The sequence below is a fragment of the Anabas testudineus genome, chromosome 5, assembly GCF_900324465.2.
Source record: "Anabas testudineus chromosome 5, fAnaTes1.2, whole genome shotgun sequence".
Lineage (NCBI taxonomy): Eukaryota > Metazoa > Chordata > Actinopteri > Anabantiformes > Anabantidae > Anabas > Anabas testudineus.
Window position 1 is genome coordinate 16,566,923 of NC_046614.1, and position 12,716 is coordinate 16,579,638.

A 12,716-nucleotide genomic window follows, 5' to 3' on the forward strand; every position below is an offset into this window, starting at 1 on the left:
AAGGCAGACGGAAACAGAGAGGGTAAGGATTAAAAAGCAGAAAACAGACAGTATAGGAACAAATAAAGGCTGAAGGGAACAAGGGAAGATATTTTATTGGATGAAAGCCCATCTATTTTGGCACAGTGTGCTGCCAGCTTCCTCTAACCTTGACACATTCATACACATTGATCTTATCCTAATCTCCAGTGTGCGGCCGTGCACACGTGTGCACAGCCATATACACGTCCACTGACTATGTAGAATCCACACACCCTAACTGCAGTATGTGGCTCAAGGGCAGAGGAATAACATTAGATACAGAGGAGCAGTCAATCAGTGGAGGAAGGTTTATAGGCTTTTCCTGCCAAGTCAAGGTACTGACCCTACCCTGAGGGGACTAGTACAGTGGTGTTTGTGTGTGTGTGAGTGTGTGAGAGAGAGAGAGAGAAAAGGCACATCCAACAGTGCTACAGAGAACAGTCCCATGAAAAAAAAAAAAGAAAAGAAATGCTGACCCCTGTTTCTTGACTGCGCATATGCTCTTCAAAACACAAACACCCATGTAAACACTGATAAAGTCACACACAGACACCCACGAACGACCAAACATGTCAAAAAATTGTTAAAAAATTAATTCCCATCCTCAGTGTGGAAAATTCCTAACAGATCTCTGTTCGAAATAACTGGAGGAATTTAGCCTGGCCAGGAGCCAATGTACACCACTGCTATAGGGGGACGGAAAAAACAGTTTGTTGCTTGTGAAAACAAGGGGCTGTTGGCTAATCCGTCTTTACTCCCCAGACCACTTCAAAGCTCCAACATTAGAATCTGAAAGGGGCCAGACTGTAATTAAGCTTCCATTAAGCCTGCCTTATGATGGAGAAACTTCTAACTGTGACGCTGCAGTGGAAAGATTTCAAAACCGCCTGGCAAAATTAGCATGAGACCTAAAGAGTAAATAGTGAGGGGTGACGAAAGTGAAATATACACACACAAAATATCTCCACGTCGTAGCGCTGCAATAAGTCTATCACTCTCTACTGTTTTCAAGAATTATAATTTTATAAAAAATATTTCATTACAAAATAGGGAGAGTTGTCTTAATTTCAGTAACCTAAACGTATTTTACTTTTCTATTCATCTTTAACAAGCTGATTTTATATTTCCAGCCCCCAGACTGGTGATGTCACATGTAAGAAACTGTAATCAGATAAAGTATTAAGTTTTGCTTAATGAATGACTTCAACAATAATCAGATTTTCAGTACTATTAGCTTGATCAAAATCCATTATGTGAGTGTGTACGGAAAGTTTACCGGCAGGATGAGGGTGTTTAACAGATTACTCACTAACCAGACGTGGATGATACTTCGCCTACTCAAACTGCCTCAGTGGCATCATTTGCTCATCCCGGCACAGCCCTGATTACATGTGCTGCCAAACCATTTCAACTGCGTCAGATTCTATTCATTAGACACTGGACTACAAAATTCAGTGGTGGAGTGTTATATTTCACTCATGCCGCCGTAGCAAGTAAGTGCTCCTGGAATAATTGTCCCACCTTCTTGCGTAGTTTCTGAATGCGGTTGATGACCTCCCTGGCAACGCCTTCATCCACCATGGACTGATCCGGGGTAACATCCAACAGCACCAGGACCTAAAGGATAACAAAACCACAGTGGGACAAATGGGTCAGCTTAAGATAAAACTAATCACAACATTGACGACTGAACTGTTCGATTGGTTCCATTTGTCCTTACAAATATTCTTTATTCACACACTTCTTTCTCTGTATAATGCAATTATACAGTATATTTAACAACAGTAAGTCACTGAAATGGTTCTAATGGTGCTATAATTTAGATAAAACTGTCTCATACACAACTGTCTGTTTATAGGAGAATGGACATAAGGATTCATGCCTGAAAACGTAACCTGTGCATGTATAAAGTGAGACAACAAAATTTTAATCAAAATCAAAAACATCTATCTAATAGATAATGTCAGATAGGACACACTGATGCCAAAATGCGAACAGATATTTTAGTCCATCCAAGTACTATTAACTTTACACAATTTTCATAAGCTCACAGTGTTGTCCTTTATATAAATTCATTTATAATTTGGTTCCCACAAACAAGTAGGCATATAACGACAGCAAAAGAAAATGTAGAATACTAATATCTATTGTTTAAAATAATATTTTCAACTAGATTTTTATTTTTGAAAATGCTGTAAAAGCTTGTGTATGCTCATTTGATCAACTTTTTCATGTTTGCACCCTAACCAACAAAAAAAACCTTGTTGACCTTCCAGATTTAGTGAAGACGTTAAGGAGTGAATTAAATGACTCCTGTTACAGTGTGGTGGATAACAGTGTACACTGCACAGCTACAAAATGTATTTGACAGTAGCACAGAGAGAGAGAATTTGACATGGCCTGAAGATAATGAGGTAGGATTCATCTTCTGATATCATGAGTTTACTGTGCTGCAAACTTTGAAACAGAAGGTTCACATACAGATACCCTTATACTGCAGTCCAAACAATTCTAATGTGAAAACTGAAAACCAAACAGCTAAGCAGCAATAACAACAATATTGTAGCCTGTGTGACTCACTAAAGTAAAAAGAGAGTCACACTGTGCAGGGCTGAGCAGCTGCCAGGCCTGAACACTTTACCATGGAAAGAAGGAGGGAAAGAGATGACAGGGTGACAGAGAAAAGCACACAAAAAACAACAGAGGAACAGGATACAAATAGAGAGAACAGAGAGCAAGACAGATGGGAGCTGGAGAGTCGGTATGAGCGAGCGAGAGCAACAGAGAGAATTAAAAAGCTGGCTCAGAAAAGTGGTATTAAGGTGCAGCCGTGTGGCGCATCTATGGTTGGAGGAGCACTGATTAGAGAGCGCCCGTGGGAAAACGTATACATGCTGGTTTCCATATAGCTGTGAAATGATTTTTATACATCATAATCAGAGTGAAGACACAGATACGTGTTTACAGTTGATGGCAGATTGGTGCAGGAGCTACAGCAGTAAAATCTTTTTTTAATAGATCATGTGTCGTTACACTTGATTGTTACTCAATCGACACAACAATCACTGGTAATGCAGCAGTAAAGAGAGAGAGAGAGGTAGTGAAGAAGAGAACAAACAGTTCTCTCTGGAAGTATTGGAACAGCGGGGCTAACCTGTATGGTTTAGTTGTCCTTCTTTAGCTTTTTACTTCAGCGTCAATATGAGGCTACAGCTCAGCGATCATTGGCTTAGCTTAGCATAAAGGCTGGATTATGGTTTGGTTGGGTGCAGTTACTTCCTGAAAGCTCAGCTGGTTTGTTGTCAACCTCACAGTTATGAAAAGACTGGACGTAAACACAGTTCAGGACCAAACCAAACGTTGTGGCATTTCCAACTAAATAATTAAATCTAAAATATTTCTTTCCTTACATAAATGTGGCATTTTCACCCTTTATAGTACTGAGTGTGTGTACAACTGTACTGAATCTAATGGAAACACAAGTGTGTTTTAACATGAAACAAACCTGGGAGTCAGAGTGAGCTTCATAATGTGCAGCCGAGCCGGAGCTCTGGTCGAAGGTGTACATCAGCCTCAGGTCCTCCTCGTGAAGCTCATGGCCATCCACCATGATGGATCCTTAAAATGAAGAATAAACATCACACACAACATCATGTGGCAGCATAATAATTACATACACCAACTCTATACTTTTTTTCTATATAATTCTGTATACAGTTATATTTTGGAAGGTGTTAAACACTGTAAAATGCCTTAAGATAACTTCCACACAGTATTTGTGAATTCTGGTTTAGTCTTAGTGGGGTGAGGGGTCTACAGACCTGAGTATAACCTGAGTTTGCATAAGCCCTGAGGCAAACTTCACATTTCTCTTTTTGAATTGAATTGACTTTGCATTTAAGTGGATGTGAAGCTGTTTGAATTGCTGCTGTGTACGAAAAATGCTTTAGAAATGCTATGAATAAAACTTTACTTGACTAGTGTGTGATCAAATGATTGAACTTAACTTCATATGGACAATACAGAGTGAATGTGGGTGGAAAAACACTTTCTGTTAAAATCTTCAATCTGTCACCAAACAGAAGGAATAATTGTAAAACATGGCCAGATCATCGAACTAGTAACAGAAAACTGATCATTTAAGGTAGGAAGACAACACGTCGGCTCATGTGTTATGTCTATCGTGAATAAACCAATGACAAATAATGTAGCTCCTCACTCTAGAAATTCTGTTGTATCCAATCACACCAAATAAAGCACTCTCAACATGCATGGTGACTTGGGCTTTGTTTTGATTTACCTGGGGTCTGACTGGTATTTGGTGAGATTTTAAGATTCCTTACACTGTGGTGCTCTTGGCCACATCCACATATGATCTGAGCTTTTAAACAATGAAGCAAACCCAATCTTCTCAGGTCTATATCTCTGCTTTGCCAGTGGCAGCAATTACCCACGTCTGTGTTCTGACTAAAAACCATGACCATGTTCTCCTCTGCTCTTCACTTCTCTATACCCAGGGGCTGGGTGAAACAGTCACTCTGATCCCCTCTAATCCTAGATTTCCACACTTTGATTTTCTGTGTCCCTCCCTCCTTCTCTGCTCCTTTCTGCCTTTTCTCGTAACCTCTTTTCTTTTGCCTCGTAAAATTGATGGGATCAAAGGTACAGGTAAGGAATAATGAGTAATTCAACCAATGGCCATAAACCCACAATCAGTTTCGAGCTAAAATGATTTCACTGAAGCTGCTTCAGACAGCAGTGTAGCTTCCACTAACTCATCACCATCTGTTACCAGATGTTTGTTTTGTCCACATTTTTCAATCCTCTCCCCAAATGTCTCAGAATCTCATTCTGCACTAAATAAAAATGGACTGAATTCTACATTTCAGCACCTCAATCTACCATGTACACCCAGCCATCACATCCTGCCTTTGATCTCAATTTAATGATGAAAACATGATGCTGCTGTACACATTTACATCTGTGATTTTTCTACCATCTTCCACCACATATATCTCTTTCATCCCTCATCTTCTTTTTTTTCCATCCAATTGGCTCCACTTCAAACATCCAAGTGATTGGAAATGTTAAATTCCCACAGCCCAGCTGACCTCCACTATTCCCTTCCCCAGTGACCGGGGGGGGGGGCTCTCCTTGTCTTTCTATAATTGGAGAAGCAAGATACCTTGCACTGCTCTGATCCACACTTGAGCTCTGATTATAGTTTCAGAGGGGTCAGGGTTTACATTCTGAGGATAAACCTGCTGTCTGTGTGGAGCCGGATTCATTACAAAGATTTACAGTTTGCTTACTGGTCAAAAAGATAATTATTTTGACACAACATATACCAAATGTGCAGATTAAAATGATGTGCTGTGGTGAATTGCATTAGACTACTGCTATCCATTTACACTTCTTGTGTTGTTCCTTTAAGATGTGGGTTCATTCATTCATGCATTTTACAGCCATACCTGTCTTCTGGAAGGCCTCTAGCTGTTCACTTGTGAGCTCCTTGATAGAAGCAGTGATGGCTTTGAATGCTCCTTTTAGCCTCTTTCCCAACACCATGTGGTCTGGCTCAGCTCTGAGGCGGATACCGTATTTGTCTTTGTCCGTCGACAGTGTCAACTGTCGCACATTGAGCTCCTGTAGGATGAAAAATAGAAAAGTACTATTCAGGTGGACCCTGAGTTTTCATGTTATGCAGCTACCTTTACATGCTCAGAAAATGGGCAATGAAAACCTCCCTGACAGTACCTTACTTGACTATTAAATAAATAATAATAAATAAAAACATTGCTTTATTGAAAATATTCTGCTGAATTTCCCATAGATCTACAATCACTTAAGTTATGCAAATAAAAGTGGAATGAAATAGAGTGTAAGTGTAAAGATATGTTTCTGGCAGCGACTGCTCCCAGACAGCAGGAGTGACACACGAGTAGTTGTGAAGCTGTCGTGTGACACAGATGACTAAAAAACACGAGTGAAAAGCCTCCTGTGTAGACAAGCCAATAAAAACCGTTGCTATGACGTGCATATAATAAGTGCAGTATAAGATAAACTAGAGAGAGTAAAATTAGAACATTTAAATTCAAAAGTATTGAACTAAAACAGAAAAGAAAGTATTTTTGAACTGCAAATGAAAATTACATTTCAAACTAAATACTATCTAACAAACACAAGAACTTCAGTTACCCCAGGCACGTGCTGTAAAGGGCAAATCAAAAATTGATCAGAGTCATTCACTCAAAGAGTAAGTCAGCCATGAAATCAACCAGTCAGCATCTTTAGCTCTTCAATAAGCCATTTCTCATATCCAGTCAATAAGTCTGCCTTTCAATACAAAATGTTTCATTCTTCAATCTAAATGGAAAGAGAAATGTGTGATCCACTTCTATCTGGTAAAGAAATAGAGATACTAAATTTGGCCATGCTGACGCCCACTCTGACCTGCCGTGCACAGCTTCTTTCAGTCAATCACAGAAAAGTTGAAGGTTGTGATTGAGTTCTAGCACAGCAAACATGCTGAGAAAGCCCAGATAAGCTGCTGTAGCAGGCTGAGAAATAAACCCGAGGGCAGTGAGAGGTTGACAAAAGCAGCTTTACCTTCTATTTCAAGCTGACGTTGGTTATTTAAAATATGACTGAATCAATGTAAAAGTCCAAAGGGCGTACAATATATGGCTTTTATGTGTGTGATGATTAAGCATGATGAATTCCACTGAGCATCCTGACGAAACAGCTGACAGTTATCAACAAGTCAGCTAAAATCTGGATGGCTACTGGCCATCAACACCCAATCACGTTTTCTGCCCAACTACTTCTTCTCTCTGAAGATTAAGGGAGTTTATAGTATAACCATGCTTCATCTCATGGACTGAAAATAAATAATAAATATTTAACCAGCCCCTACTTTGTGTGAAATGCTAAGCTGCCGTCTTTTTGATGCAAGTGAAGGTCCTTCTTTGGGCTGCAGAATCTTCACTGCTGTCAATTATGACCAAATAAACCTGCTTTGCTGGTGGGAGGCTTAAAAGTCAGTAAGGTTAAATGTTTCCCCCAACAGAAATAAAACAGAGTGAGAGATAAGTGGAGACTCAAATGAAGATAAACCTTGCAGGATCCAACAGAGGGTAGTAGTGGCCCCACATGACCCTTAAGCCTTAAATGTGCAATTTTCCTAGTTAGCATCATGTGGGAATAAAAAATGGGATTACTTTACCATGTATGACACATTTGTCAGTGATGTCTGAGCTTGGGATGTAAGATTTCAGGAACACAAATACACCAACATTCCCACAGAGGTGACATAAGACAATAGCGGGTATGTTTGAGTCCAGATTGACTTCTTTAGCTTTGTTATTGGAAAATAAAGGGGATAATGTAAGTTTAATGGCTTCCTGCACTCAGCGGCTATGACAATTAGTCTGTCTAATGTCTTATTTTTCCAAATCTCATGAACAACAACCAAATGAGCCCAACAGAAAATCCATCTGTGCTGTCTGCTGCAGAAACACTTTAAAAAAAACTGGATACACAAAGTGCAGATGTCGAATCCTCAACATGACTTTTTTTTTTTTTTAAAAAAAAAAAAAAAAAAACTCGGGTCATGTTTGAAAAGCAAAAATCCTCTCTAACCCCAATTTTGCAAACTGTATGTGTGAATGAGGCTAGCAGAAGTATAATGATAACATAATACTGTTACCTCTAGACTACACTACCCTACTGATCAATTAACAGTAATATCATGATTTTTGTACAAGAATGAAAAAGAAATCCTCGTTTGTATCCTGTATTTGATGAGATGTTTGTGCGTGTGGCAACTGGAGCAGATCAAACATGAAATCATTTCCAAGGCATATGCTCCACCTCCTTTTTAAATTACTCAGGCTTGCTCATTTCAATTACAGCTGAACATATAACCAACACATCCTGCTGATGTTCAGCCCTCTCGATCATGTGAGGATAAAATAGTGACTATGGACTGTCAACAAGGATTTCTCTTTAACCTACACATGTCTTAGACCAGGGCACTGATAGAGTGACTGTAGCAAGAGTGACTAATGAATCTATCAAGGCAACTGCGAAACTACACAAAATGACCAATTACAGCTCATATAAACAGAGAAATATTAGAGTATGTAAAAAAAACAACAACACAGTATGTTCAAAAGACAGTTTACGTACTTCCAGGATGTACTTCTGCAGGGACTGGATGTCTTTCAGAGCCTCTGGGTCCTGGTGAATAACTACAACCTCCTTCAGTGGGTACTGAAATAAATTTAGATATCACAGTCTATCAGCACGTCTAGTGCCAAAAGCATAAAAATAGGGTCGTCATTATCAACACAACAATCACACCTACAACACACTAAACCCGATGCACTTTTTACATATTTGTACATTTTAACTTACTAAAACAGGAAATGCAGTAAAGTTGATGGTTTACCTTGACGGGCAGGGTCTTCCTGTCTCGGATCACTCTTCCCAGCTCAATCACAGACTGCATCTGAGAGACGGCACTCTCAATACGTTTGTCAATCAAACCCTCTCTGTAAAACAACCAAAGAAAATGTGATTATCACCACTTCATGAGCGGCGTTTCTCCATCTTCTACATCGAAGAACTGACGATGAGTCAGTGATTCAGAACTTGAAATAAAGCCTGTGAGGTTAAACCACAATTGCCTGGGCTTTGATATTTTATGTTAATAGCATAGGTGCCATACTGTGTGACCATTCCACCACCATCTATTAAATGTGATTTAGAAATTCAAATTAGTCTTGAAAATTAAGACCAGAGCATCACAAGGTCAGTACCACCCATCTAAATAGACAGACTTCATAACCATCAGCGCAAAAGTTTAACTCAGACTCTACCACTAATAGGGTAGACTGAGACTTCACCTCTGAATTCAAATTAGAGCTGCCACTGATAATCACACATAATAGCAATATTAGCCATAACTGTCATAACTGCACAAATGTGTGTGTGTGCCTGCACAGTGCTTGTTCATTGACTCCTGCAGTGTTCTTCCCCCTGTGTGCATATAACACTGAAGTAAAATGAGAGCGAAGAGGACTCCAGGGACAGCCAATCATTTAATGAGCTGACTGAGGAGCAGCTGTTCCCACCGCCTGATTGGTGGCTGACCTTTGTCAGAATGGTGAAGTAGTCGTATTCAGCAGGAGGAAGGAGAAGCGGTTAATAAAGCAGCAGCACACAGGCTGCTGTCTAAGAGGACGTTATAGGAATCATCACACTCACACACCCACACACAAATTTCCTTATACTAAAATAATGGATATTTAATCATGTCAGAACTTTTTATAGTTAAGGATGATGCAATTAGGTTTGGGCAATTACAAAGCCCTCCCAGGCATTAGCAAACTGATCAGCCACAGAGGAACACATTTCACAAAAGTAACTGAAATGAAGGGAATGGAATTATATTTTCAGAGCAGCATCAGGGCTCATAATCAAGAAGAGCTCTGTTCAGTTCTGTGTGGGTATTTCAAGGCATGTAGTCCTACACTGTAGCTCTCGAAAGAAGACATCAACATGTTTTACAATAAGAATACACACAGGTTTAAGTTAATTGAGTAGAATTGATATGCACAAGCATTTCTCCTTCTCCGTATGGGAGGACCTGGTTCTTGGTAGGAACAGACTTCGTACTAGTGTGGAAAATGCATAATCTGTGATTCACTTTTATCATGCAGAAACAAACAGCCATGAACTGCACTGGGCAGACAGAGGACATCTGCTTAGAAACTACACGAAGGAAAATATTTATTCAGAATCAAACCTTCAAAACAACACAAGTACAACTAACATGTAATAAAATGTAAACTAACATACATGTAAGAAAAAAAAAATCAGACAACACAGTGCAACATAAAGCTGAAGAAGAACAGAGATGAAAAAAACAGAATGGATAAGACACAACAACAACAGCTGCCTGAAGCCTGCCAGTCTTCTAGAAACAACTGCGGACTCTCAGGCTTCAAAAGCTTCTACTCTGAGAAGTTCAGAGTGTGATCTGTGGGGTAAGGTAAGGCCATGCACTCGCACTGAACCTGATTAGACTCTGCATCAGCAGTGGCCATCCTATGAGAGAAGGCGCTAACACGAGGTGGGGGGTGGGGGGTGGTTGCTGTGTGAGCTGCAAGAACAGCAGTTTATGAACAACATGACCACTTTTTAAAACCATTTGGTTAAAACTACCCTGCCAATGAGTTCCTTCAACTAGATGTGCAGAGATGCTGCTCTGCAACTGGCACTGGACTCTGATGGGGTGTAGGGATGGGGAGGGCAAATAAACAAAGGAAATCAATCAATGTGATCGCCAGCTGAGCTAAAACAAACCAATTTCTATGTAGCACAACAAGCTAACGAAGCAAAGTAAAATGTAAACAGAACTGTATCCCGGTGTGTGCAGTGGCCTTATAGAAGACAGACAGACAGTAAAACTTCACTGTAGCCAGTGTTTTTGAGCTATTTATGGATAAACTACTACTGCGTCCATGCTATTGACATAGCATTCATTATTTTCTACTGATGGTAGAAGGGTTGATCCGTCATTTGATGGAACAGATGGTTTGAATCAACCTGTGATTATTTAAGAGTCTTCTTTAATGCTACAATCATAGCGTGAAGCAGTCAACGAAACTGAATCTGAACTCCACTGAAGACATTTCACCAACCTGACTTGGGGCAGCATGAGATAGTGGATGCTGCCGGTGTTCTTTTCCTCGACAGAGGCAGGGTCAATGAGGTGACGCAGATTTTGGTACATCATTTCTGTAATGAAGGGTGTGAATGGAGCCTGAGGGAAAGGAGGGAAGAAAGCAAGAAGAAGGAAGAACCATTATTAGAATCTCTGAACTGTGGATCATTTACATTTTCTGACATCAAGGCCTAAGAGTCAGCAGCAGCAGCAGATATAAAAAAAAAAAAAAAAAAAAATCACCATACAAAACACATTTTACTGTAGCTTTTTTTCCTGAAATGGTGCAAAAGTTCAATCATAATAGTGCCAGTGTGAGGTTACTTCTAATGTGATTCTCTTTCATTTCAACTGTAGCTAATTAATTTGTATGGCTCACAGCTGATCTGTATTGATCTGGGTTAGGCTAACTGCCTCTTAGCGTGCCTCTCGCCTCACATGCAAACATATTCAATGTGTTAAAAATAAAAACTCCTACTGCTGGTGCATTATTCATAAGCATGCCAGCACACACACACAAGCCTCTTCCATACCAGTATTATTTTTTTTGGGTCGTGCATACACAAAAGCCGAAACCTCACCACAAGAAAATTTCCCCATATAATCTCTTTTCTCTCTCAGGCGCGCACAGATAGGACACACAGGGTGTCACACACAGAAACGGCATGACTCACCATCAGCCTGCACATGGAGAACAGAACACTGAAGAGGGTTTCCAGCGCCCACAAACAGTCCTCAGTGCCACTCTCTCCCTGCAAAGTTCACACACACACAAATACATTCAGTCCCCTCGGAACAATGATTAAAATAAAAATATAGCCACTATCCAAGTAAGGAAATTGTTGACTACAAGGCCACTAACTGAATACTATAGGTACTTACATGTAGTTTAAGCCAGCATCTATTGCTCATTGCTCATTTTGAAATTAATAATTTATGTGCTAAACAAACCTGAAAAAAAAAATGTAATAAACTTAAAAAAGTAAAATCAACCGTATTCTGACTATGAGAAGGAAGGGCATGCAGTTGTAATCAGCTATTGTCATATACCTTAAGTCTGCATTATATAAAACTACATCAAACAAGCTGTGATCTCACCTTCAGGCGGCGTCTGTTGGTCCTGACGTACCAGTTGGTGAGCATGTCCACAAACTTGACCAGGCGAGGCACAACAGTGTACAAGCGGTAACCTGCGACAAGAAAGAACCTTTATTTAATCAGGAAATCTCAGTGAGATCAAAATCACTTTAGCAAGAAAGGTCTGAGCACAACAGATAAAAACGATGTAAAAAATAGACAATATAAAAAACAAACTACCTAAAAAACAGAATGCCCCAAGCCACACAAACATCTTAAGCTTGTGTAACACTGCCTCCGTCAAGTGGGGTTTAAATAAAGACCCACAGTGTATATGTGTGTGTGTGTGTGTGTGTCTCACCATCCATCTCAGCTTTGAAGAACTGGATGAGGGACTGTGTGAAGGACAGAATCCATTTGTCCATAATGTTGTCACTCTGCTTCACTGTGTTCTCATTATACAGGAACTGAATCTCTTCCTCCTAAGACATGGATACACACGATGAGGAAGAAGCACTAGTTGCCATTTTCTGACTGACTGACAATCTGATTTGTTAAGCAGAACATGGACAAACAACAGAATTGAAGTGAATCATCTGAAACACACACAAGCAACAAAAGCAGTAACAGTGGTAGCTTGAACCTGTACATTCAACGAGTTACTGAACTTTATTTATTATATATTTTTTTTATATTTGCAACAAAACTCCAACATCTGCAGGTCTGAACTTTGGGTTGATGGGTGTAAAACTGATCATTTTAGACTCTACAACCTGTTAAAGCAACAGCCTCATTTGTTTTTCTCACAGGTCAGTTTGCCTATGTGCAGAGCAGAGCTGATCTGGGGCAGTTTTTCAAATGTCACTCAAACACACAGTCATCAATC

At 39.8% G+C, this 12,716-nt stretch overlaps 1 protein-coding gene across 2 annotated transcripts in view; it reads right to left on the minus strand.

Annotated features, from left to right (window-relative positions):
• Positions 1–12,716, minus strand: part of iars1 (isoleucyl-tRNA synthetase 1) — a 40,623-nt gene that overhangs the window by 4,439 nt on the left and 23,468 nt on the right. For both annotated transcript variants that reach the window (XM_026349055.1, XM_026349056.1), the window contains 9 exons: positions 12,192–12,312; positions 11,852–11,943; positions 11,428–11,505; positions 10,731–10,852; positions 8,474–8,576; positions 8,212–8,295; positions 5,493–5,667; positions 3,527–3,639; positions 1,543–1,638 (listed from right to left, as the gene is read on the minus strand). In XM_026349055.1, the coding sequence (XP_026204840.1) occupies positions 1,543–1,638; positions 3,527–3,639; positions 5,493–5,667; positions 8,212–8,295; positions 8,474–8,576; positions 10,731–10,852; positions 11,428–11,505; positions 11,852–11,943; positions 12,192–12,312 (984 nt within the window). The remainder of the gene's footprint in view (positions 1–1,542; positions 1,639–3,526; positions 3,640–5,492; positions 5,668–8,211; positions 8,296–8,473; positions 8,577–10,730; positions 10,853–11,427; positions 11,506–11,851; positions 11,944–12,191; positions 12,313–12,716) is intronic.